We start from the raw sequence: 27,228 nt of genomic DNA, 5'->3' as shown, positions 1-27,228 counted from the left end.
TTATCATCCAGTCTAGACCACACAGCGATTTAGTACCACAGACCAGGCTTTCCTCCTGGTACATCACAGCCATTTTACTTTTAGCATCTCTACACTGGCTCCCAATCCCATTTTAAAATCATGCTCACGACATATACAAGGCTAGGTCGGGTCTTGCTCTGCCTTACATATCTGATGTGCTCTCCCCCTTTGTGCCAACACGCTGTCTGAGATCCCCAGGAAAGCCCTTATTCTAGAAAGCTAGGAGATCTGGCTTTCAGCTCCAACACTTCGGAATGCACTTCCCTTGGAGATCAGGCTTGCTGTCTCCTCCTTTAAATCCCGTCTGAAAACGCACTTTTATAGATTAGGTTTCAGTGCTAATTTATTAATTTCAGCAACATCATGTTGAAGGTTGAAATGTCACTTGTTGCTTCTTGTTTTTGTGTACCATGCATGCCTCGTGTGTAAAGCACTTTGTAACACAAAAGGTGCTTTATAAATAAAGTTGTATTTATATTATCACACTGTTCCTGGACCTACAATCTTTTTTGTACAGTCTCTCAGTTAAACATAACACTCATTTTGCTGTGTGCACTCTATGTGAGGTCTGACTGTCCCTCTAGCATTATGTCAGACTCTGCAGCGCGTAGCACGGAACACTGCGACTCATCAATAAACGTCTGCATCACAATTTCCTCTATATACTTGACAGCTAACGTAATTAGGGAGACGTTTTCTTTTTCTTTCTTTTTGCCTCCCTATCAGATTGTCCCCTCGGTCACTACTCTGTCTCCAGCTGAGCAGGAGGATGCTGCTGACCTCCGTGATGCAGTGGGGTCGGGAGGGTTCATTACATCACCATGTGACTGGGCCAAGCTCTCGGTGCCATGGCAACGTGTGCGACGTGTTGGCTGGCCGGCCGGCCGGCCGGCGGGCTGGGCGGGAGGGGTGGGGTTGATCACTGTCCGGCTCCCTCTCTGCTGCTCAGAAGGGGTGGGCTATCTGCAGATCCTACTTCCGTCTTTCTTAGCCCTCTCTCTGTCTCAATCCCCTCCCCCTCCCCCTCCTCTCTGCCCTTTCCTCTCCCACTGAAGGAGAAGCTAGTCTGGTCCCGCTCCCTTCCTCTGCCTCACATCCCCTCCCTCCCTGACAGCCACACAAGCTCAACAACCAATCAGGGCATGTGATGTGGGCAGGACAGAGTGAACCACCATTCCAGTGCAGGACTGGTGCATCTCCCGAGAACTAGCAGGGAGCTAGCGGCATTGAGAAGGATACACACGACAGACCCAGCCTCTCTGCGTGAGTGTGAGAGAGTGTGTGTGTGTGTGTGTGTGTGTGTGTGTGTGTGTGTGTGTGTGTGTGTGTGTGTGTGTGTGTAAGAGAGAGAGAGAGAGAGAGAGAGAGAGAGAGAGAGAGACAGAGAGAGAGAGAGAGACAGAGAGAGAGAGAGAGACAGAGAGAGAGAGCCTGTGTGCATGCGCAGCCACAGACTAGCAAGGCACAGTCCACAACCTCTCCTGCTTTTTACGTTCGTCTTGCTTCAGGACTGTGCAGCTTAGGCCTAATATTTTCCTGTGCTTTAGGATAAAAAGGGATCAGCTGGCGTGGACACAAGCAAGCTGGCTTCCGTTGCCTCGTTTCCCCCTCCCACTGTCTTAATTACCCGTGGTCGCTGACAGCTCTTGGCGGACGTGCAGGGCAGGCAGGATGATAGCGGCTCAGCTTCTGGCCTACTACTTCACAGAGTTGAAGGATGATCAACTCAAAAAGGTGAGTCAACAGTCCTCTGCTGTGTTGAGTTTGAGCTGTTGTGTAACAGCCAGGGTCATCTGACAGAGCCACTGGTTGATGGTGACTGCTCATTCAATCAATAGAAAGCCATGCCTGTGGGGCGTAGTGAGGCTGAGCACGGCTGAGCGGGGCGGATGGAGCAGTTGGGTAACAAAATAGAAGGACATAATGACGACTGTCTGTTGAAACTGTGGATGCTTTTGTCTGGCCGAGGGCTTAGTGACCGTTTGCTTTTATGGCGTTCAGTATTGGATGTCCTTGAGAAGAAAAGGGCTGTGGCAGTTGAGTTACCGGCGGTGGTGGTGGAGATGCAGTGGAGACAGACATTAAGGAGTGTTTCTGGGGAGGCTGAAGCAGACAGGTGGCAGCGAGGCGGCTGCCGGCTGGAGTCGTGAGCGCCACATCTTCTCATCACGCTCATCCTCTTTGAAGAGAGAACAAGGCTGTTTGTTCTCTCTTTAATTTATTGTACAAATGGTTTAACAGCTCCCTCTTCATCCACTCTTGGTGTTAGTGCAAGACAAAAATGAGTCCCCCACATTACCACTGGCTAAAGGACGGCATATAAACTCGTTAGTAAGATGCAGATGTGGGCCGCCAAGGAAATAGGCCCAGGTCCCCCAGTACATTCGTGACTGATATATAGGTATTGGATGAGAAACCTGAGGAATGCCCCCTTGGGGACTCGGGAGTCGGTACATACATGGACTACGTGATGAGATGTGTGATGTCACGTGACATTGCAGTGCAGTGTGCGGTGTGCGGTACAGCACGCACACTTTTCCCGCTGGGAAAAGTGTGGGAGTGGAACCAACTAATAGGAAACACTACCATTCAAAGATGGTTCTTGTGTGGTGTATATTTTATATATTTAATTATTAAGAAAAACATGAATTATTAAGAAGGCCTATTTCTAACAAACACTAATTTTAATTGTATATTTAAACAATATATATATTTAATAAGGAAAACGGATTAATTGAACCCAATTAATTTGAATACTCCAGAAGTATTATTTCTGTAAGTAAAGGCATCACAAACAGTTGGTACACGGCCTATTTGTGTAATTAAGTTCTGGAAATGTGACAATACAGAGACAAAATATATCAAGCTCTGTGCCGTTCTCTTTTTCTGCTGTAGCTCAAAGAAAAGACAACCTGTAGGCCTATGGCTATGCCTATCACATCCATACAGTACTGTGATAAAGGATATGCCGTATACATAGCTAAGGATAACAGAAATCTAATAGGCTCTATGCAGTTTGCATACATGCCATTTTGGAAAGAAATTGGGCTCCTTCCCTACTTCCTTCACAGGTGGTACCGATGATATTACTAATGAAGGCTCAGTTCCAAACAGAGTCAGGGTGCATGTTGGCTCACTGGAAACACTCTGCTACGCTACACCAGTGGGTCTCAAAGTGTCCTTGATTCGGTTCCAAATGACCTCGTACTTGTGTGCAAATTGAACCAAATTTGACCCGCAAGGGTTCATTTAAGTTTGAGAACCACTGTACACTAAATGGAACAGAGCCTATAATTAGTATAATCAGTAACAGCTAGTAGTAGGAAGTAGGGAAGGGGCCCGGAAGTAGGATGAATTATTCTGTGTGCATAGAGCCTATTGTTCCGTCATTGAAGCCGCACTCTTTTAACTTTCATGTCCTACGTGGGATTGGAACCCGTCCAAGTGCTGAAATGTCTACCAATATGTGCCCTGCTTGCAGGGGAGAATTTTTATTTTGATCTTCAGGCATATCCGTTTGTCAACCAAATGTGGACCGGCCTATACCAGACCATATGATCAAAATTTCTCAACAGAAGAGCAGGGAGATCAACTGCAACCACCACATGTGTTAGTAATATTGTATACTATACTATACATACTATTAACATTTCAGTCACTAAAAAAGTTACATAGTGTAGCTTTAAAGCGGCACTATGTAATCTAAATGTACTAAATGCAACATACAAAGAATACATACGTCAAATATAACTTAACTTTGTATTTTGTCTCCCTGACATTTAGATCGTGTCACCTAGACACATGATCTGACAGAATCTTTTACCAAGATTCAATTTATCCTCTGAGCAAGCTGAGCGAGCAAGCAAGCAGGCCAGCTCCATTGGATCAACAAAAAAAGAATGTTCAGCACGGGTTCAAATCCAGGGTAGTTTAGTTTGGTGCAGCTTTAAGTAGTGCTCATCATCTGATATACCCATTTCAATGGAAACAGAAATATGAGAGCATAATCTGCTCACCATGTTTTCATAGTGCTGTACAATGAAATGTTACTATAAATATCACAACAAGAATGTTTGGGCTAAAGACTTGGCACCGGCAGTGTATACACTATGTTATTCTGTTGGCACTCTGGCAGGCGATTTATTTGGTAGGAATTTGGGAAAATAAAAGATGCCACAATTTATTATGGATCCGCAATACTGGAAATTTGGCTGATATGACATCCATGGTCATATCACCAATACATACTATTGCAATACCAGTTTCCACCAGTAGGGTTTACTGTACATCTATGTGATTCTGCAGATGCAGATATCTTTAAAAAAGAAATCACACCCATTTGAAGTGAGGGGCGCTCTTATTATCATACATCATCATATATCATCATACATCACATTCCGTGCTCAGCCAATCAAATCACCACAAAAGTCATTCCGGCCAATCACTTTTGGTGTCTTCACTTTTCTGCCCTCACTTTAATCTTCAATATGTACTTTGCTCAGCCAATCAAATCATCGCTATGGGGTGATCAGCTAATCAGCCAATGTTTGTGTTCACACAAACCCGGATAGCTGGTCACAGGAAGGGTTATCGCCCCTCTAAAAAGCTTCAATATAGAAGTGCACACAGATATGATCACACATTCTCTCCAAAATGTCCTTTGTGCCACAGAAGTGCAGAGGAGTGCGATCTCGCTAGCGAGACTTTAAAATAATTCCACACCACACGCATTGTCTCCTATGTAGTATGTAGTATGTAGGTAGGTTAATACAAACGCATCAACATGGTGGGCACATACTGCATGTAACATAACATATCAGGAACAATTTCGATATCTGTCCAATACCGATACACGACACACACTAGTTATATATGAACTCTACCACACACACACACACACACACACACACACACACACACACACGCACACACACACACTTACTTTTGAAAAATGTATGAAAATGTATGTACTTTTTTCAACATGGAAACGATTGACGATTATGCAAAAAATATTATCTCACATTGCGATTAGGCGATTATTATTGTGACAGGCCTACACACAATGCAACAACGGAGATGATCTTAATTAATTGCAACTCTTAAATCTCAACAATCAGCAACTGTAATGCGCTCTGTAACTGTCTATCTTCCAACTATGTTTATAATGAGTTATGGAATTGAAACCAATTTACTACCAATGTACTTTTTTGCCAGTCACTGTGTGAACTCAAATGTCTAACTACATGTATCCTATATATTGTGCCTCAGATTGACAAGTACCTCTACTCCATGCGCTACTCGGACGAGACGCTGAGAGACATCATGGGCCGGTTCCGCAGGGACTTGGACTCTGGACTGGGTCGGGACACGAACCCCACCGCCACGGTCAAGATGCTGCCAACCTTCGTCAGGTCCATCCCTGATGGATCAGGTACAGTGCCATATTAATAACAATCACACAGAGCCACTGAATCTACTGGTCACTTTCACAATACTGCACAGAATATATAGGTTACCTTGCTTAGACATTATGGCTGCCTGTCCCATTTCAAAGTGGGGTGACCGATGACAAATGTACATGTTTTTGAGCATCAGCTTAAAGTAATTGACATGCTGACATTCAGACATTGGGCTCTATCTTGCGCCACCCCTTATCCCTAAACTTATTTGCCATTTTTTACTATTTAAAAAAACATTTTAAAATAGTTCAACTAGCCACATTGTGAGACACGTTGTAAGCTTGATCGGCTATTTGAAGTCTTTGTTAAAAGGTTTTTCAAAATAGTAAAAAATGGCAAATAAGTATAGGAATAAGGGGTAGCGCAAGATATAGCCCATTGTGTCTGGTCCTTTTACTTAAAGCATATAATTCAAGGCCTCGATCATGCATTGGCATTTTAGAATCTGTAAATGGAAAAATGCCTCATTAGCATTCCTAAAAATAAACAGGGGCGGAGAGGCCGGAAAAGTGCATCGTTTGATCACAATGTCTTCCTGGTTTAGTGTGTCGAAGTGTCCTTGAGCAAAGACACTGAGTGGCCATATCTTGTGCCCCCCTTACCCCTTATCCCTAAACTTATTTGCCATTTTTTACTATTTTGAAAAACATTTGAAAATAGTATATCGACACGTTGTGAGCTTGTAGATCGGCTATTTTAACTATTTTAAAAGGTTTTTCAAAATAGTAAAGAAATGGCAAATACGTTTAGGCACAAGGGGTAAGGGGAGATATAGGTCTGAATAGCATGTGTTAAATACAGAGGACAAATTCAGAGGGCAAATCAATCCCCCAACAACAACTAAAAGGGACACATTGGAAAATGCAGGGAAAAGGTTTTTCCATACTGATCTGTGTACAACAAAGTCGTACACAGATCAGATCAGATTCGGTTATAGATAAAGACAGGAATTGGCCTGTTATAGCACCACCGTGAGGCTGATTTGAAAAATAATTAAGTGGCATTTCGTCCTCAGCGTAGTGGAAATGTGTGTGTATAATTTCACAGAAATTGCAGGCGCTGCGTTCATGATTGGCGGCATTTCGTTCGAAACGGACCAATATTGCGAGATGTGGAAGCCAATCGTAGCCAAACAGGATGGAATATGGGAAATGGGACCAAATCCGTTTGAATCACATGACTATAGATATACTGTATACCGATTTGCATGATGTATGGATAAAATATGTAAGAGTAATGTAATGAAATGTTTTGCAAAAATCGGCCTCATGGTGGCACTATAACAGTCCGTTCTGAAGAATTTGGGGCAGAGGTTAGTCATTGGCATCCAGGGAGTGTGTGCACACAGTTTGGCATCGGCCAGGCCAACGGTGGCGGAGATTAGCTGTCAATGGACGGACGCACGCACGCAAGCACAGACGCACGCACAGACACACGCATGCGCACACTAGTGCTGTCAGAACGAATTTCATAATATGAAAGAAATTCGAATATTAAAAAATATATATATATTCGAAAGCTAAAATTGCCATTCGAATGGAGCTTTTATCATTTATTAATTCTATTTAATATTTTTTATTTTGTTTTATGTTATTTTATCCGCTCACTAAATGTATTGAGTAACGCATCTACCGCTGTGAAATCTCCCCGGCCGCTTCCACTGCATGTGAAAAGGTGCACGTCCGGTCACGTCGCAGAAGAGGTCATTGATTGGCTAACGTAGGGCCAGATTTCAGGGTAAGCCAATCAGAGACAGTCTACAGGGTGGGCGGGCTTACTGGCTCTTGTAAACAGTAACTATTTTAATCGCAGACACACAAACCCTTGTAACACATACATAGATACGTCTAGTATACTACACAGACAGAAATCGCCGGTAGAACGAAAATCATAATACAGTCTCACGACACAACTTTATTGCACATCTGTGCTTGCCTTTCATCCACGCTTCTATAGCCTTTTAAATCTCATTTCCCATCCACGGGCACAAGCAAAGTGATATCAGCATCTTCCACCCGATCTGTACGTGGTGTTGTTTCTGACGAGGGTAGCAACTAGTTAGCATGGGAGCTAACATTAGCTCCATGACCAACTCTGGTCCATATCGTTAGAAGCCAAGGAGTCCTCCTTAATAACACTATGGTACACGGGAGGCGGCCTTTTTTCCGACAGCATTCTAGCCGACGGGGCAACGGTCCGCTCCGCAGCGGCGGGACAATGCTGCGTTTACACGGGCAGACACAGACGAATGCTAATATCATTTGGAGCAGCTACTGTACACGTCTGTTTGCATCAACATGTTGCTGGCTTCACAATGAATGATAGACTTTATCGTTGCGTCTGCCCGTGTGTAATGGTCAGGGTTTCAATGTCCACAGCAGGCAGACCTGTCAAAAACCTTGCACTTCCCAAAACTCACAAGACATGCCAGCCACGTGTATTATTATAGGCTAAATATGAGCTAAAATAAACAATGTAAATATTCGAATATTTTCGAAAATTACAAATAATGAAGCAATGAAATTCGAATTGGATTATAGAGGTGAACTGACAGCCCTAGCGCACACACACGCAAAACATACTCTCTCCCTATGCCTTCGGCCTGGTGGAGACAATGATGATGATTATTATTATCATCATCATAATTTATTCCTTACCCTGAGACTAGCAAATTGTATGTGTGTATGTTGCGGATAGCATTTTCGCTGTAACCAACCATGTAGCAAAACTGCTTTGTATTTATTTTATTTATTTATGTAAATTAAGGTTTGCCTTCAAGTGCTTTAAACAGATTATTAATGAGCAGTATGATATATTGCAAAAATGCCATTGTTATGTTGTACATTCCATCGGCCCTATCCTGTCTATCTGTCCAACAAAAATGTGCTGAGGTGTTCAAATCGTCAGAGCCATTATGTGATGTGAACCTTTTGGTGTGTGGCCTCCGTATGTGAACTTGAACCACTGTTTGGAGGAAGGGAACAGTTCAACATATGACCATATGTTCTGTTCATTTCCTACCATGATAACAGATGGACTGACAGACATTACAATAGTATTCTATTAATTTATGTTGCAGACGATGCACTGGAGACACAATTGGATTTTGTCTCACAACATAGGATACAATGTTAGTTTGAATGAGTTGAATCAAGGACATGGAGAATGTGATGGGTTAGTTATAGTTACAGATCACACCATATTTCACCTTCAATTAAAATTATATTTTTTACAGTGGGAACTTTGTATCAATACAGATCATACTTGCTGACCCACATTAAGTTAATATGAAATATGCTAATATTGAAAGAGAAAAGACTCAAGATGATAATAATATAAGATAGTAGGCTACTTTCATTCTTATTTTACTATAATAGGAAACATCCTTGGTTAATTTTAATAAGAGCTATATATATTATAAAGAAATAACCTTCAAAACATCTTCAACAATGTTACCAGGTCAAAATACAAATCTAGAGTCATTATCAAGATATATGTGATGTGAAAGATTTACTAGAAACTGAACAGGTCTCACATTCATTGCTTGGCATCGCCTGTACTTGTTGGTAAAGTGTTTGTATATACAGTAGAAATAACATCAAGTGATTGTCAGACATGAAGAGGCTCAACGGGGCCAACAGAAAGGGCTTCTGACCAACCACAGGCTTCTTCCACATTATAAATAGCCACCACTAGACATGAGGTACATGAGTAAAGTGGGCAAATATCAAATAAAGGTCAGAGTTAAGGCTTTGGCCCGAGCTAGCACCGCATAGGGGGATCATGGAAGAACTAGGTCTGGTATGATAAACACCACAGGGAGCATTGAACCTAACAAAAGCCAAATACGTATGTGTTTACCTGAAAACATAAAATATAGTGTCGCAATTTACAATTTAGGCATTTAGCAGACAGACTTCTCTAATAATTCCAGGCAGGTCAAAGGGCGTGTTTATATAGCATAGCAGACACCACAGCTTATTATATAGTGTAGCATAGCAAACACTAAGCAGAAATATTATGTTACCAAATGAACCACATTGTTTCCCCAGGGTAGCGTCACTGGTTGGATAGCTCTTCCTGTACCAATAGGTCACATGTGGTCACATGTTTGAAAGCCATGTGGTCCAGTGTCCTTGAGCATGACACTGGACAATTCCCTCAATACGAGTGTCAACTGAATGCCTAAACCATGAGCAAGGAGCTATACAGTGGCCTCATGGTTTCTCTAAGCTTTGACCATAGGATATAATTATCTACACTAATGGTCTCATGAGCTATAAACACAATACATACACTATATTGTACACATGTTTACAAAATAGTCTTAAAAATGGAAAACTGAATAAAATAAATAACTGGAGAGAACTGGAGGGAATGATGAGGGAATACAGTAGGCTGTCACAAAGAGCTTAACTTTTGGGTTAAGAGGGTTGAAAATTACATAATCGGTCATATCAGGAAAGCAAAGAGATTTAGAAAGATGTCGTTTGATGCGTTTGATATCTCGTGATAATCTCTTGGCATCTGTGATGTCACATTGTGCTATGAAATGACATAATGTACAAAGTCTGTCTGCGAACAAAATAAGACAAGAACAGAAGGCCAGATTTTTTTTTTAACCTAATTTTATCCTGATTTTGTAACCCATTTTTTCCACCCAGTGTCAATTATCTAATGTACCTCTGCCAACCTTGGGAGAGCAATAACAGACTGACCCCATGCTTCCTCTTATGCATGAGGAGTCCAAGCCGCTTCATTTCACCTGACAGGGGGGAGTTCACCGTTTGGTTCCCCGGTTGGACGTAGCACGTGGAAGGAACATTCCAACCAGTTCCTTTCCCCTCCATCAGGTGCATCGTGAGGGTACCTACCCTAGGGGACACGGGGAGAACATGCAAACTCCACACAGAAAGGCCCTTTCGCCAACCCCACCTTGGGTATGGGCACTGTGCACGCAAAGGAGAGAACACGCCCCCCAGTGAGAATCGAACCGAGGTCCTTCTAGCTGTGAGGCGACAGGACTACTGACTGCGCCACCGTGCCCCGCTTGGCAGATTTTCTGAAAATAGCTAATGAACAGTAATCTAACTTAAAGAGAAAATGGGTTGAAAAGGCCATGGTCATTATCAGTAGGCTGCCCTGAAGAGATGATTAAAATGTGGAACAAAAAAGGTCAAAGCGACATGGTCGAAATCGAGGGCAAAATTACATAATCACGACGGAAATGGTCTAGACTCTATATTGACAGCTGCCTGTTGGTTCATGTATGCACTCATTGGAATACAGTTTGCAATCTCTGTAGTTTGGTTTTCGCTTTATTTAGATAAAGTTTAGACAGGCAAGTGCACGCAGACATCAAAGGGGGCCTGAGGCCCTTTTACCCGTAAAACTTGAATGCAGCATTTAATGTAGTGAGAGAAATGCAAATGCCCCCCTTTCCATGCCATCCGTCACATCTTTACGAAAATAGTCAAATAGCTGATCTACAAGCTCTAAACGCATCGTGAGCTTGTCTATTTTTGGCCAAAGGTAGTTTTTTTAGGGCATTTCAGCCCCTGCCTCTCTAACATTCTCTGCACGTCCCTGCACGTTTCAGAGTTTAGCGATGGAACATACAAAGGTTACAGTATACAGTATAGGGGGAAAGAGATGCAACACAGGTCTCCAGCTGGACTCAAACTGGGGGTCATTGTCCAGCTAGTGGTGCACCCCGTCACTCAGGGATTCATTCATTAATACATTCTTGAATTTAAGTATTGAATGTCAAGTAACATTTTATTGAATGAAAAGCTTTTCTGAAACCTCCTCCCTATCTGATAACGTCTGCCCATGGGAGGATCCGTTTACATTTGAGCTCCTTGCCTTGAGTGACATTCTACCTTAGAGCCGGGCATGTATACTAGGCTACAGTAAATAACTTTATTAGGTGATACTGAGATTATATCTCTCTCTTGTTTTAACATGTAATATTACGTGTTCTCAAGTTTCCAGCACAAGTTTCTAATTTAGTTGCGTGTCGCCGTACATAAAGAACAGAACCCACTTTTACCTTTACTAGACCTGCTTTATATATGACATTATGACCAGTATTTACCATTTATCCACACAATTTATGTGCTGAAGTTTTTACAAATAATTAATATCTCTCCATATAATAGGTGTCAATTAGGGTAGTCTTCTTAGCTTTGTAAAAGGGGAAACAAGCCGGTGGAGTTGCATTCCATATTTTTCCAAACGTTATAATCGGATTTCCATTAAACTTTGTGAACAGTTTGGTGATGTGGCAAGTAAGAACTGATCAACCTTCTGCACTGATTGGTCACGTAAAAAGGCATGTAATTTCCAAACACATTCAGGAAACATCATGAAACTCTGTGAGAAAGTTGGTGATCAACATTAAGAACTGACAAACCTTCAAATCAATTGACCAAAGTGGCCCAACTAATAAAAGTACTGAACTATCTGATACAGTACTACTGTATGTGTGATACTGGGGTGCAATCTGCGGTAATTTGCTAAAAAACCTTTGAAGTATGCAAATTAAGCTTCAAAACCTAATTAAGGGTCATCATATTTTCCACTTTACAGAAAAGGGCGACTTCATAGCTCTGGACCTGGGAGGCTCCAACTTCCGGATCCTGCGTGTGAAGGTGACGGATGATAAAAAGCAGCCAGTTCAAATGGAGAGCCAGGTCTATGAGACCCCTGATGACATCATCCATGGGAGCGGGACACAGGTAAACACGTGCACTATCATTTGCTTTTAGCCTATTCAGCTTACGATCAGTTGTAATATCAAGGAGAAAGTATTTAAAAACTGGGTATATCATGTGGAATAATCTTATTTTCCCCTGATTTATCAATAGCATTGTCCATTTCAAATCATGTGTTTGTATTCTATACACACATCCCAATGGCTCTAAGTTAGTGGTTCTCAATGTGGGGTCCAGGGACACCCAGGGGTCCTTGAGGGGGTTCCAGGGGGTCCCCAACTAAATTAACAATAGTAAGAAAGTAGGAACCAAATGGGTCCTTACAATTCTGTAACCCTGAGAGTGCACAAAAAGAACCAAATGGACCTTTAGGGGTGCATTTGGTTCCATTTGTACACTCAAGAGTTATTGGGGTCTGTGGCCCTAATTATGATGGAATACCAAGCTGTGGGGTCGTTGTAAATTCAAAAGTTTGAGAACCACTGCTAGGATACAGTGACGTCATGATGACACTACTGACCTACACTGAGCTCCAAAACAGCAGCTGGCAGTCCTACTGTAACATGAGAGCCAAAAACACCATGCAGAGACTGTCGGTTAAGACTAAGAGTGCCACATAGAATAACAACATTTAGAGTGCCGCTGAAAATTGGAACATTTTGGGACAGCTGGCCACAAAAGTAAGGTGATATTTTAAAGAATTGCTAACGGTTTATTCTTATTCTACAACTGAATGCAGTACCAAGCCTCCCAGAAAAAAGGGAAAAAAAGATCACACAAGTAGCTGAATTACAGTCTACTCGGCCGTGGAACAGTATCAATTGAATCGATTATTAAATCAATATTGATTTACCGTAAATAAATAAAAAAAAAAGACAATCTACAATCTCAATGGTCAATACGATGTAACGATGTTGTGTGCTTGTTTGTAAATCATCTATTATCACTATTTTAGTATAATATGGGGCTAATCTGTTAATCGATTATAGAGAAGAAAAAAGTACATAGTCTCTAAGAAAATATCAGAGTTTCAGCATACTGAATTTGTGACAGATTTTGTTCCCTTTTTAAACAATCAAAATCAGTTTGTGTATGGTACAAATGTTAAATATAGTTAATCAGTATGTGGCCTTTGCCTTCCTTTTATGTCTCCAGCTCTTTGACCATGTGGCAGACTGTCTCGCAGACTTCTTGGAGAAACAGAACATCAAGGGACAAAAGATACCTGTAGGATTTACGTTCTCCTTCCCCTGCATCCAGTCCAAACTGGACGAGGTACAGTAAGACCCCTCAAGTAGAAATTCTAAGTGTCCCTTTTCCATATATTTATTAAAACATATTTAATATGATTATTTATGAAAGCAGCAATAATAATATCTAACAATTTCTACCGGCATAATCTATCTTTAAATGCATCAAGTCTCTGTACGTACGTCTGTAATGCACGTAACTCGAGAACCGTTCGCCCCACCGACTTCAAATTCGACACACGCGTTCCACACCACCACAAGGAGTGCAGTGCCCAGTGTCGAGTCGGTCGGACCCACAGTTGTCCAGAACCGCCAAAAAGGCCTTTGCCCGGGATCTGGACAGGGCCCCAGCCCAGGCTCCATATATGGAGTTGGCCTGTTCTGACATCACAACACTTCCATATTTGGGAACAGAACTCCATATATAGAAATAAAGGGACACAGAGAGACAGATACAGAAATCTCCATATATGGGCATAAAAAGGACACAGGAAGATGGGTGGAACGGGTACTCTGACACGGGTACAGCGGGTATTGCATAGCCGGGTGGGGCATGGATGGAACTTCCATCGTTACTGACTCGGTGCTCTACAGCCGGGCACCGGTCTAGTAAATCTAAAGGAGAGAAAAGAGTGGCTACAAACTCCACGTGTACAGTACACGTTTATTGGACAGCATTTTCATCCTGAAATGTTGCCCAAGTACTGTACATATGAAGTTATATTATGCACAACTTTCTTCACCAATAAATATAAAGAACCATGCATTTTCTTGCAGTGCAATTTGCTGGTGTCATACAAAAGCATTTCCCTGCCTCTAAAGAGCCCATGATTTAAAAATTAATAATAGTAAACCAGTCGTTCAAAGGAAAGTTGATTTCCCTGTAAATAAACCTTTTAGTGATCGTGTACTAAATGTGTATTCTGGTGGGTGGTGCCGAGGATAGAATACCAATTGACACAAAAATATCAGAGTTGCCAAGTTTGGCTAATTGTAACCAAGAGACTGGCCCTATAAAAGTATTTGTTTTATAGGCTGTCTTAGTGACATGGACAAAGAAGTTTAAAGTCAGCGGTGTGGAGGGCATGGATGTTGTCAAGCTATTGAACAAGGCAATCAAGAAACGAGGGGTGAGTTGTGTTGCTTGTTAATTTGTTAACTAGTTCACAGCCCTGTTTGAATAGCTTTCTTGCTAAATGACGTCAAACATTCAAATACATCCAATTGATTGACTGAATTACGGTTACCTTTCAACAAAAATAGGTAATTGAAATCCCTTGCCGTGTGTGCGTGTGTGTGTGTGTGTGTGTGTGTGTGTGTGTGTGTGTGTGTGTGCGTGCGTGCACAGGACTATGAGGCAGACATCATGGCAGTCGTTAATGACACAGTTGGTACCATGATGACCTGTGGCTTTGATGATCAGCGCTGTGAAGTGGGCATCATCATAGGTAATTAAATACAGCAAAGACCACATTTATCTCATCAACCCGTGGCAGATAAATAGTTTAGTATAAATGGTCAAATAAATAGATAGATGTGTAAAGCAAATGGTGCAGGCATAGCTGAAAGGGTTTAGAGTCCTTTTGGAAAATTAAATTGTAAAATTGTTCAACCTGGGCCTATGTATTGAAGTGTCCCCGAGCAAGACACTTAACCCTAACCCCTGTTCTCTCCCCTCTCGTTGTTATGCGAGATCTTCTGGGAACTCAGATTACTTAACCATTAACTGCTCCCCGGGCTCTGAATGGCAACCACATGCTCCCAATAGTTAGGATGGGTTAAATGCAGACTTGCAGAGGACACATTTCATGTATCTGCAAATGTATACTGTGACACAGTGCTGTAGTCTAGGTTTTTTCAGACGGTATACCATAATTATTCCCTGCGCAACATGCACACGTATAGGCTATACGCTGCCGCGTGGTCAATGGGTGAAATGATTAGAAGAAAGTATACGCTTTTTTCAAAAGGTTTGGCACAGCATACTACGTATATAGGATACAACACCAAAATGAATTGGGACATACTAATAAAGTTGACCTTGACCAAAAAGTTCTTGTGAAATTCAGTTGTCATAGCAGCACCGGAATATGAAATTAAGGGACATACAGATCAAAGTTTGTGTTAAAGATTTTTAACGGTAACTATTCCCCCTCTCTCGCATGCGCATGCACGCACGCCGCACGCACTTGACACACACTTGACAAACGCACAAGATGATTAAACCCTAACCCCGGCAGTCAAAGTGCCCTGTTCGGGTATGCACGTGACATCATCATACCCGGAAGTTATGCGGGAACGCCTACTGAGTGGCAAAAAACTACTTTTCTGGCCTTGATAGCCAATACATCCAATCAGAAAAGTCACTTTGCCATTCGATTTCCCATTCACTTTATGCATGCGCATACCTCAATGCCATATATAAGGTAATTATAAGCGAACATATAAAATGCTGCTAATGAAGATTTGCCATCTTGTAGCTCAGAGGTCATGTGGTTGTTATGACTCCTTTCCAGTGTTGATTTCATCAACTAAAACTATGACAAAACATTTTCGTGGACTACCTTTTTGCCATGACGGAAACAAAATAATTAAAAACTATTCGTTTTTAATTATTAATTATTTAAACTAGACTAGAGCGTTAAGGAGGGACTAGTGTCAAAATATATTTGTCGTCAAAATCAACTATACATTTAGTAGACTAAAATCTTATATTTTGACAACTAAAATTAGACCAAAACTACTTTCAGATGACTAAAATATGAATGAAACTAAAATTACATTTTATACTATGATTAAAACTAAATCGAAATTCTAAATCAACACTGCTCCTTCCAGGTACAGGAACCAACGCCTGCTACATGGAGGAACTGCGTCACATCGACCTGGTGGAAGGAGACGAGGGCCGGATGTGCATCAACACCGAGTGGGGCGCCTTCGGGGACGACGGCTCCCTGGAGGACATCCGCACAGAGTTTGACCGGGAGATTGACAGGGGCTCCCTCAACCCAGGGAAACAGCTGTAAGACCACACACGCTTGCACAAAACATTGGGAATGATGGGTTTGTGGTTGTTGTCGACCCATTCTTGGGCGGGAACCCCTTTTGGTGTTTATAGCATTATGTTATACTTTAGCTATTGAAACATATCAGATCTACAAGCTCATAGCGCGGCACCGAATGCTGCGCTACGTAGCAATGGGTATGTGGCTTCCAATGGTAGAGAATACGTTCTAAAATTTGATGACATGCAATTTGATGACAAATTATGACCACTAGATGGCCATACAAGATGCATAATTTTATATAGATGGAAGAAAAACAAAAATAAAATGGTATAATTTACAGTAGTTTTCATTTTTCATCTGAAAAATCTTTGTTCACCAAGTGCTGAAATTTTGTGACTATGGCATGACTTGACGTAAAGGTTGTGCTTGACTGCTTGTAGCCAAAAGGACACAGATTTGAATCCCTGAACCAGCCGAAACAATCTGGGTGGGGAAGTGAATGACCAACAATCACACCTTAACACCACTGAAGTGCTCTTGAGCAGAGCACTGAACTCCAGACTGCTCCAGCTGCACAGTGGCCAACCATAAGACTGTGGTTGTACGGGGCAGTTCCCAAGTGTTAATGTGTGTGTCTGTGCGTTTATGAAACAATACTTTGAATTTTGTTAAATGTCTACTGCAGCAAACTTTGCCTTTCTCAAAACCTTCTTTTGCTGTGGCATCAGGTTCGAGAAGATGGCCAGCGGTATGTACATCGGAGAACTTGTTCGACTCATCCTGGTCAAGATGGCTAAAGAGGGACTGCTGTTTGAGGGACGAATAACCCCTGAACTCCTGACAAAAGGAAAGATTGAAACAAAGCATGTTTCAGCAATTGAAAAGTAAGAACTCCAGCCTATGAAGTCGAAATAAAGTATGCGTTAGTTAAGTATATAATTTATATATATATAAAAAATAAAAATAAAACCAATACTACATTTTAGAGCTGGAGACACCACTTGTACTTTGTACTACTGTATGTACTAAGATTTGACTTGTCTCAAGACTCCAAAGCAAAAACTAATCAGATTTGATGTGGTAAAAATCCCAGAGCAGTCGCCTATTAAAGGACACACCTTTTTTGTATTGTTTTGTACAAAGTTCTGCCTTCCTATAGCATATTGTTTGAGCAACCGTGTTAACTGGCTTGGCACTGCCAAACCGGCATGGATATTATATCAATTATGAGGATGCTGAGCAGAGCTGTACACTTAAGACTTAAACTTAGACTTAACTCAGAGTCTCAGATAAGAACAAGACTTGACTTGTACATGCACTGAAAACTTAAAAGAGTTAATTATTTCCATTTTAGGAGCAAGGAGGGCTTAAAAAAGTGTATGGAGATCCTGACCAGGCTAGGAGTGGAGCCTTCGGATGAGGACTGCCAGGCTGTGCAGCATGTGTGCACCATTGTATCTTTCCGCTCAGCAAATCTCATTGCTTCAACACTTGGTGGAATCCTCACCCGACTAAAAGACCACAAGGGAGTTGCACGCCTCCGCACTACTGTGGGAATTGACGGATCTCTCTACAAGATGCACCCTCAGTAAGTATTTCCACACCAGTGGCATCCTGAATTCATCTTACTTGATTTTAAAGGACAATCTGAAATCTTTAGCTTTAATATTGACTGCCACACACATCTTTCTTGACATTACTGCCAACCATTTTCCAAAACATTCCAGTGTGTTAGATTTTTTGACTTTTTTTTGCAAGTTATTCACTTCCATTCATTTCAGTAAGAAAACATATCCAAAGGTTTCGATAGCTCCGCCTAAGAATGTAGGCGCAGATTTATGAATGTCTGGCTATGCGAGACTAAAGTTGCAGAGACTTTAAAAATCCTTGAGACTATGGTCGCCTTCACACCAGAAAGCTTTACTGCGATTAAAACGAATCCTGCTGCACAAGTGCACATTGTCGGAAAGTGTGCTTCGTTTGGCAGTGAAGCCTCATTCGAATCCTAATGCCCATCAAAGAACCGCATTCTACTCCGCCAAAAAAAAGGGGTTTCGCTTCGCTTCCAATCGCATTTGATTTAGATTCGGTGCAGGTGGGAATGCAATCCGCAGCAAATAAAGGAAATTAAGCTAAACACAGTTGGAGACGGAGAAGGGATATTAATTTTACACAGCGCAAAGATGTCCCGTTTAACCATGGATATATGTGGGCAAATAAGGAGACTGAAGCCCTCATTGAAATGAGGTACATTAATCAATTGCTTAAGGAAACACATAAAAATCATTGTAGTGTACAGAATATTCAGTCCGTCTGTGTGTAAACATGCAAGTGTTGTCACTGCTGTCACTGTGTGGGGAGGGAGTGGGGACTTTCTTCATATCGATATACTTGTAAACGAAGGTCGGATTCATTTTGTGCTGCCGTCTGCTCTGTGCCTCCACATGCCCAAAAGAACAGTGCATGCACACAGACACACACACGCACGCACGCACGTGTGCACACAAGAGTGAGAGAGAGAGAGACGTCTAGTCGCCGACACGTTACCCTAATTTTACGTCCTAACTATTACTCGAAGTATTATTTTAACACCATAGATTTCACTGTGTAGTTTATGAATGGAACAGGCGAGTCGTCTGATATTCCTGCGGATGACAGCGCATTGTGAAGGCAAACCGCAGCAACTGTGTATAGACTACAATCCATCCACACGTCCTTAATCAATATCCGATGATTCGGACTCAAAACCAACCAAATCTGCATCCTCAACAGATATGCCCGGCGTCTCCACAAGACCGTGAGGCGCTTGGTGCCAGAATCTGATGTACGCTTCCTGCTGTCAGAGAGTGGGAGCGCCAAAGGGGCTGCCATGGTAACAGCAGTGGCATACCGTCTGAACGACCAGGCTCGCCAGATCCAACAGACGCTGGACAAGTTCCGACTGACCAAGGATCAGTTGTTAGAGGTGAAGAAAAGGATGAAGACGGAGATCGAGAGGGGGCTGGGGAAGGATACGCACGCGGAAGCCACGGTCAAAATGTTGCCTACCTACGTCCGAAGTACACCCGATGGATCAGGTGACGAAAAGGGGTTTCCTGTCTTTTCCACAGTGAAGGTCCCTGAGCAAACTTTGAACAAATGATTCATAAAGTTTATATTGCTGACAAAAACAACGAAACAAGCAATCCAGATATGAATGTGAATATGGTCACTGCCACGCGAAAGAAATCTTGTATGTTCGAAACAGTTACTTTTCATTGGTTGAATATTTATAAAATCCACACACAGCTTAAGGCATATTCAATCATAGTCCAGTTTTCGGTGAAGAGGTGACCACCGAAACTGTGGTTAGTAAAAACAGCGAGATGTGTTGTGTGAGCTGTGACCACCGTGGCGTGATGTCATCTTGTAGTTTTCGGTGGTCACCTCTTCACCGAATACTGGACGGAGTTACAAGGTTTCTTCCGACCAGCAACAATATACTCCCTACAGTATGTACAATTTATTTGACCAACAAAACTTTCCGTGTTTCACAGAGAATGGTGATTTCCTTGCTCTGGATCTGGGAGGGACAAACTTCCGTGTTCTTCTGGTAAAGATCCGCAGTGGAAAGAAGCGAACGGTAGAGATGCATAACAAAATCTACGCCATTCCCATTGAAGTCATGCAGGGAACAGGAGAGGAGGTAATTAAGGATGTCACTCTCTTAAGTTTGGACCTACTTGTAGAGTACTCCCTTTTATAGATAACATGACGGTATGTTTCTGATTATTGTTGCAAAACATACCGTGCACTGTCTTTCAGCTGTGCTATATTATTAAAGATTAGATCGGGGTTACAGTTCTATTCCTACATTTTTCGCGAATAGCGTTAATGTATCATGAACGTGTTGCTTCTAATAATGCATGCAGCCTGCTCAGAATGCATGCAGTATGCACATTTAGAATGGGTAGCAACAATTGGAACGGAAGACGTGACATGCACTATACCCTTAGTAGCAACAATTGGAACGGAAGAGGTGACATGCACTACCCTTAGTTTGAACTATACATTATCCATAATCAATGTAACTACTCCATTTGATTCCTCCAGCACAGCTGATGACGGTTACAGCACACGTGATGTAATACTTTTGTTCTCTTGTTACTGAAATAACTTAAGAAAGCCGTCGCTTTGTCTCTCAGCTCTTTGACCACATAGTGTTCTGCATCTCTGACTTCCTGGACTACATGGGCATGAAGAGTGCACGTCTGCCCCTGGGATTCACCTTCTCTTTCCCCTGTCACCAGAAAAGCCTTGATGCAGTAAGATTTACGTTTCTATACGTTTCTAAACTGTTCCCAAACATTCTCGAAGCAGACAAGCAGTGGTACCTCAGGTTTGGTCAGGGCGCACCAACTACCGTTGCTGGCACCAGTTAATCGAACTAGACAATTTAACCAAATACAAAAAGTAATCGTGCGATTGTGATGCCTTGTTATTCATCAAAAGCGTTATTCAAATTACTTATGAGTAAGTAACATCATTAGCGTTATTGATATGATTGATATAATTATCATAAATAGTGTTTTACAATCTACAGGGTATTCTTGTAAACTGGACCAAAGGTTTCAAAGCCACTGACTGTGAGGGTGAGGATGTGGTGGATCTTCTACGAGAGGGAATCAAGAGGAAAGAGGTAACAACAGGGTGTTTATTCAACACTCAACTGCATCATTAGCAACAGCATAACTAACAGTTGTTATCATCCTCTAATCATTACCGACACGATACATTGCATTTCATTACACCCTGACCCTGTAAACTGACGAAGCACTTGATTTACGGTAAAGTGCAGTAATGCACCTCTTGAAGTATTGGGCTTCACATATTATTCTAGTAGCATATGATTATAAATGCAGGCTATAGGTGTAGATGTATACAGGGAAAGCTATTTCCAAGGTTAGCCCTGGCCAGACTTCAACGACTTGGCCCCAATACTAGGTTGCTTGTCAAAAGTAAAATAGCAAAAATAGTCTTGTAGGCTTGTTGAATGTTTGCCAGTTTTGTTAGCCTATTATGACATGCCCAGAATAGTGGCGCTGTTCTCTTGTTTCTTGTTCTACCCGAGGGGTTCACCCAATTCATAATCAAGCCATCATTATTCCGTTTCAATATTTGATTTTACCCTTTTAGATCGACGATCCTGTAAGTATTAAGTTAATTTCTGTTTAAGCTAAAGGTAAAGCAAAGTCGAAATGCGATGTGTGGATCATTATAATAATAGCATGGGATAACTTCAGGAAAATTGCCTATGTCGAGTGTGATTGGTGTGTTGCATTAGTACAAGTATTTGAGTTAGTGAAATGATTACTTTGTAGCCTATTGTGAAAAAGGTTTGCGTGAATTGCAATTTGCTTGCTGTAAAAGGTTACCATATCTGACTAACCATTCTCCAACTAAACAAGTCATCTAATTCCATTTTTGTCCACCATTCTTTCATTCATTAATCAATAACTATTTCAATTAATAATCAATGTGTAACATTTGTGTTCAAATATTGGAGTGGACAACTGCGGCAAAAAAATATTTTTTTAGGTGAAAACCTTTCAAAGAATAAAACAAAATAATAATAAAAACGTAATAGTAGAATTAACCGTTAAGATCTGACATTTTGTGTATACTGCACAATTCAACTAACTAACTTCATCATCAATTCTAACCATATAATTAAGATAAACTTCTGATAACTCAAACACCCACAAAACTAAAATGACATATTCACTGCATTGAGATTTAACCTATTATATCATAATTCACGATTGGAAGGTGAGAGACGATCAAACACCAACCTGGGTTTACACTTTAGCCTAGAACTAAGCCACCTCAAGTGCCGTTTCTGTCAACAGGAGTTTGAGCTGGACGTGGTGGCCATAGTGAATGACACAGTGGGGACAATGATGACCTGTGCCTATGAGGAACCCACTTGTGAGGTGGGGCTTATCGCAGGTATACTCGGCACTGCTTCTGGACAGTATTCATTATTTTCAATGTGGCATCCCTATACTGGGCATGTCACTGTGGGAAAATAATCTACATTTTGTTTAAAAGTAATGTGAAAATAGCAAATCTACGAGTCTCTAGATCGGCTATTTTCACTATTTGTCATACAGTACATGAATGTGCTGTAAAGTAAGTAGCCTTGCAGAGCCATATGGCCCATAGGGCACGAGCCCATCTCCTGTTTCTGTAGCGTGAGACAGCATGATGTACAAGTACACTCCCCTGGACATGATGTACAAGTACATCCCCTGGACATGATGTACAATCAAACATGACAAAAACGAGTTTGATTGTTGCCGTGGTGTGTAGACTACAACAGCAACATTTATAACACCAATGTAAACTATGTAGTTTCTGATACCATGTGTTGTAACGTACTCTCAGGGACTGGCAGCAATGCGTGTTACATGGAGGAGTTGAGAAACATAGAGACAGTGGAAGGAAACGAGGGCCGCATGTGTGTCAACATGGAGTGGGGGGCGTTCGGCGATAACGGCTGCCTGGATGACATCAGGACCGAGTATGACCGTTCGGTGGATGAAAACTCGCTCAACGAAGGCAAACAACGGTAAAGGGAAATCTCGCTGCCGTTTGAAATTGTATTGTTCTCTAATTGCCATATCGTAGCAGTCCAGTAGTTCTGCATGAGGGCGTACATTTACAAAAAACTAAATTAAATTTGGAGAGGAAAGTTTCTCCCCGACAGTGATATGTTGTCTTTGCAGACACAAACCCATGAAGCTAAGCAATCAAATGTTAAAATTAGAGCCAATTATTAGTCACAAATATTAATTCCATTACAACTTTTATAACAACTACGGATTATGAAATCTTGCAAAATATACCTCGCTTTTTCCGTGAATCAGACTTTTCTCGTTCCTATGTTTAGGTATGAGAAGATGTGCAGTGGTATGTACCTGGGAGAGATCGTCAGGAATGTTCTGATTGACTTCACCAAGCGTGGTTTCCTGTTCCGCGGCCAGATATCTGAGACACTTAAGACCAGGGGCATTTTTGAGACCAAGTTCTTGTCTCAGATAGAAAGGTGAGAGATACAATTCACACCATGGCATCGCACCATCACCATGGACATTCAAAAATACGCTGCTATTGCAAAACGGTAGTAAATCAACCAGTTTAATCACTTCCAACCTAGCATCCCTAATTTGGACATCTCGTCAAAAAAATATTTTATGCTTCATAAAATTTGTACATTACACAAATAAATGGGCAAAAATAAATTTGCGCAACATCATTGATCATGTGATGAACTATAAACTAGGGCAGCCGAGTTGGTAGAGATTCTATTGAATTGTTCATGAGCGGGGCATGAAATGCTAGGCTGCGTTTGTAGTTTGACAGGCTAGGCAGCTGCAGCTAAACACATTTATAATGGGTGTTTTGGATTTAGGTGTGCCCACCCAGAGCCAAGGGTATGCCACTGTTGCTGCATGTGCATGTACATTCACACACCTGAATGTAAACATGCACATTATTGTATTAACTGCAGCTGTGTTGCTTACATCACGGTGTACTATACGCAGTATAAGGTCAGTTTTATGCAGCCTGCCAAGTAGAGTAAGACAGATATCAGTTTGGCCATTATTTGACTTTTTTGACAGATCTGGCATCGGTCGGGTTCTAGTTAAACAAGAATGTGAAATGTCTACCTTAGCCTCTTGGACAGCTGTGGGGTTTGCGGTGATCCTCATACTGTCGTTATCTGAACTTTGGACACGCTCTCTCTCTATCCTCCACAGCGACCGTCTGGCCTTGCTTCAGGTCAGGGCTATCTTGCAGCAGCTTGGCTTAGACAGCACATGTGACGACAGTATCATCGTCAAGGAGGTGTGTGGTACTGTATCCCACCGTGCAGCACAGATCTGTGGAGCCGGAATGGCTGCAGTAGTGGACAAGATCCGTGAGAACAGAGGACTGGACCATCTGGACATCACCGTGGGTGTAGACGGCACTCTCTACAAACTCCACCCGCAGTAAGTGACTGAAAGAGGAAAACAGAAGAGCTTCATAAGAGTGACATGACATGATGACACAGGCCTACACACCATTGTTAGATTTCAAGCTATGCAGAGGTTAGGGGATCACATTTAAAATTTGATTAAACACAATACAACCTTTTTTTCAACCTTATCGTTGTGTCTTTATCGGTAGTAGTAATAATAAATGCATCAACTAAATCCTTCAGTTACACAGAGTCAGACATAACATTTTTACAGCCATTCTTCCCTCTGCCATTAGGGGCAATAGAGAAATGATCAAGCCTTCCTATGTAAAAACGGTGTCATGTTCAGAAAGAATTGCATCTTCGGGACAAAACAGTGGCCTTGTGGTTAGAGTGTCTGCCCTGAAACTGGGAGGTCGGGGTTCGACCCAATGCCTCCCTGCTTGGCACTCAGCATCAATGGGTTGGATAGGGGGGTCAAATCAACTACCGTAATCAAATGATTCCCGAGCACGGCAAGGCTGCGGCTCACCGCTCCAAGAGATCGGTCAAATGCGGAGAACAGATTTCACTGCGGTAACGTGTGACAAATCGTACAACTTTGACTTTCTGAGCTGGCATTTTATAATCAAAACATTCCTGTGTCAGTCGACACGTAATGTCGCAAATTGACTAAACACTCAGTGGGGTATTACTTGTAGAGCATGAGTAGAGAAACAATGATTATAGTAATAAATCTACACTGCCCAAAATAATCTAGGGAACAATTTTTGAACCTTGAATTTTGTGCAGTTTTTGTTGCACTGTGCACTGCTCACAAAAAACAAACAAATAAATAGTTAAGGGATGAAAGGGTTCAACTGCATTTATCGTTGCCGGAGGTTATATAGCACAGGGCCAAGCTGTAGTGTTAATATCAGTAGCAAATCTGTCTCTGTGTTTTATAACTCTCCAATTAAGGCTTACATATAAGATAAAAATATAAGAGACTAAAAGTCTGGCCCGACCATCTGCACTTGGACTGACTAGGTTAGCATAACATTAACTATTAATAGATACAGTCATAAGCCTGTCTCCAGTAATTTATCACTGTAACTAACTACAATGCTACATTGTCAGAGGAGCCGAACAAAAATATCCTTTTTGTAACAGTACACAAGACTTAAAGAATCTTGAAATATGTAATCAATCTACAGAGAATCGACACTCGTGAAACAGCAAGACTATATTATTAATATAGTTAAGTATTATACATAAGTATCTAATATAAAGTGTATTGATTATATATCCGTCTGTGTTTGATAAGTTCAGTTGGGAACTGTAGCAGTAGTGGCTGAAAGCCTCTGCCTGATGACAAAAAGCCTAATATTCCCCTTTAGGCTAGTGGTCAAAATGTTGACTTTTCACGTGGGACAACTCAAGTTCGAATCCTGAAGTTACACCATCCCAATCACATTTTTTTGTTCCCTATACTTCCTCACAGCTTCTCTGGGATATTCCACCAGACAGTGAAGGACCTGGCCCCCAAATGTGACGTGACGTTCCTACTATCGGAGGACGGCAGTGGCAAGGGGGCCGCCCTCATCACTGCCGTCGGCTGTCGCCAGAGAGAGCAGGAGGCCCAGCTGGCCCAGCAGCAACACTGAGGCAACACACTCCACCCAAAATGAGCTGCTTGCTCCACACCTCGCCACCTTTAACACCACCTCTCTCCATGTCCCATTGGCAGCCGTGACTCCATCTCTGCTCCACCTGCTGGCCCCCTTCCTCCACCACGCCAGAGAGAGAGAGACTATACGCATAGGGAATTCAATTTAAATGTCTAAATATTTATTTATACCGCAGCGGAAGGTTTATTATTTCCACGTTTGTACATTTTCCTCGGTAGCCTGTTGTCAGTAATCTGATATGAATCTCAACTCCTTACAGTAGGTGTGCAATATTTGTGTTGCTAATTTTATTTTTATATGGAGGCAAATATAGAAATTTGTATTTATATAGGCCACACTTTAAATCCCAGACGTCATTACAGTATTTGCACCGCAAACAAAATCCCTCTACTTTTTATATGTGGGCTAGAATACCAGTTTAAGTGAAACTGCTGAATGAACTTGCTTTTTTGCCGTTACTGTAACAGCTTTTTTGCCGCTCCAGAAGGGCTCCCTGCATAGGGTTGAATGCAAGAGTCACGGCTGTTAAAACAAACCCTCATTTTATGTACCAAACAAACACTCGTTATAACTAGGCTACTAATCCTTTTGTCCACGTTACTCATATATTAAAGTGTTTCACCTGCACCATACCGTTTTCATGAAGAGTTGAAAGGGTTTGAATGAGCCACAGTAGAAGTGTTATAGCTTATCTTGTTACAATTTTGTGAACTATTATAGGTGTTGTGTTGAAGATCACCTCTGAGCATTGTGAGCCACAAAGAATAAAATGTTCATTGGGCTCCAAGAAAAGTGGATACCAAGAACGCTTGTGTGTGTATTTGTGTGGCTGAGTGACATGTTTGTCCTATTGTCTTTTGACCTGTAGCTTTCAATGTCCCAAGTTGTATGGAGACTGACTGCATGCCTTATTACATTGACACAAATTGGGAGTTCTGGATCATCTCTCTCTCTCTCTCTCTCTCTCTCTCTCTCTCTCTCTCTCTCTCTCTCTCTCTCTCTCTCGCTCTCTCTCATTTATTTTGTACATCAATACAGATCTGTGCTAAAACAGTGAAAAGTGAATTCATTAAATTATATTTTGTTGTGCAGTATAAAA

General features: G+C 41.7%; 1 protein-coding gene across 3 annotated transcripts; it reads left to right on the top strand.

Moving 5' to 3' along the window:
- The first annotated feature begins 1,182 nt into the window (after window positions 1-1,182).
- On the top strand, window positions 1,183-27,228 carry LOC308312951 (hexokinase-1-like). Of its 3 annotated transcripts, XM_080759760.1 has the most exons (20): window positions 1,183-1,284; window positions 1,569-1,755; window positions 5,290-5,452; window positions 12,072-12,220; window positions 13,352-13,471; window positions 14,481-14,576; window positions 14,795-14,894; window positions 16,285-16,468; window positions 17,183-17,338; window positions 17,809-18,042; window positions 19,227-19,531; window positions 19,991-20,139; window positions 20,639-20,758; window positions 21,037-21,132; window positions 21,630-21,641; window positions 22,343-22,442; window positions 22,881-23,064; window positions 23,386-23,541; window positions 24,257-24,490; window positions 25,943-27,228. In XM_080759760.1, the coding sequence occupies exons 2-20, from the start codon at window positions 1,693-1,695 to the stop codon at window positions 26,103-26,105; spliced, it is 2,784 nt and encodes a 927-aa protein (XP_080615886.1). In that variant the 5' UTR covers window positions 1,183-1,284; window positions 1,569-1,692; the 3' UTR covers window positions 26,106-27,228. The 3 variants fall into 3 exon arrangements, with proteins under 3 accessions (XP_080615886.1, XP_080615888.1, XP_080615887.1); XM_080759762.1 differs by lacking the exon at window positions 21,630-21,641; XM_080759761.1 differs by lacking the exon at window positions 1,183-1,284 and having other exon boundaries at window positions 1,415-1,755.

This window comes from Protomyctophum bolini (genome assembly GCF_963924005.1).
Source record: "Protomyctophum bolini genome assembly, chromosome: 3".
NCBI classification, from domain to species: domain Eukaryota; kingdom Metazoa; phylum Chordata; class Actinopteri; order Myctophiformes; family Myctophidae; genus Protomyctophum; species Protomyctophum bolini.
The sequence above is the reverse complement of the archived record's forward strand: the minus strand, read 5'-3'. Positions and strand labels throughout refer to the sequence as shown.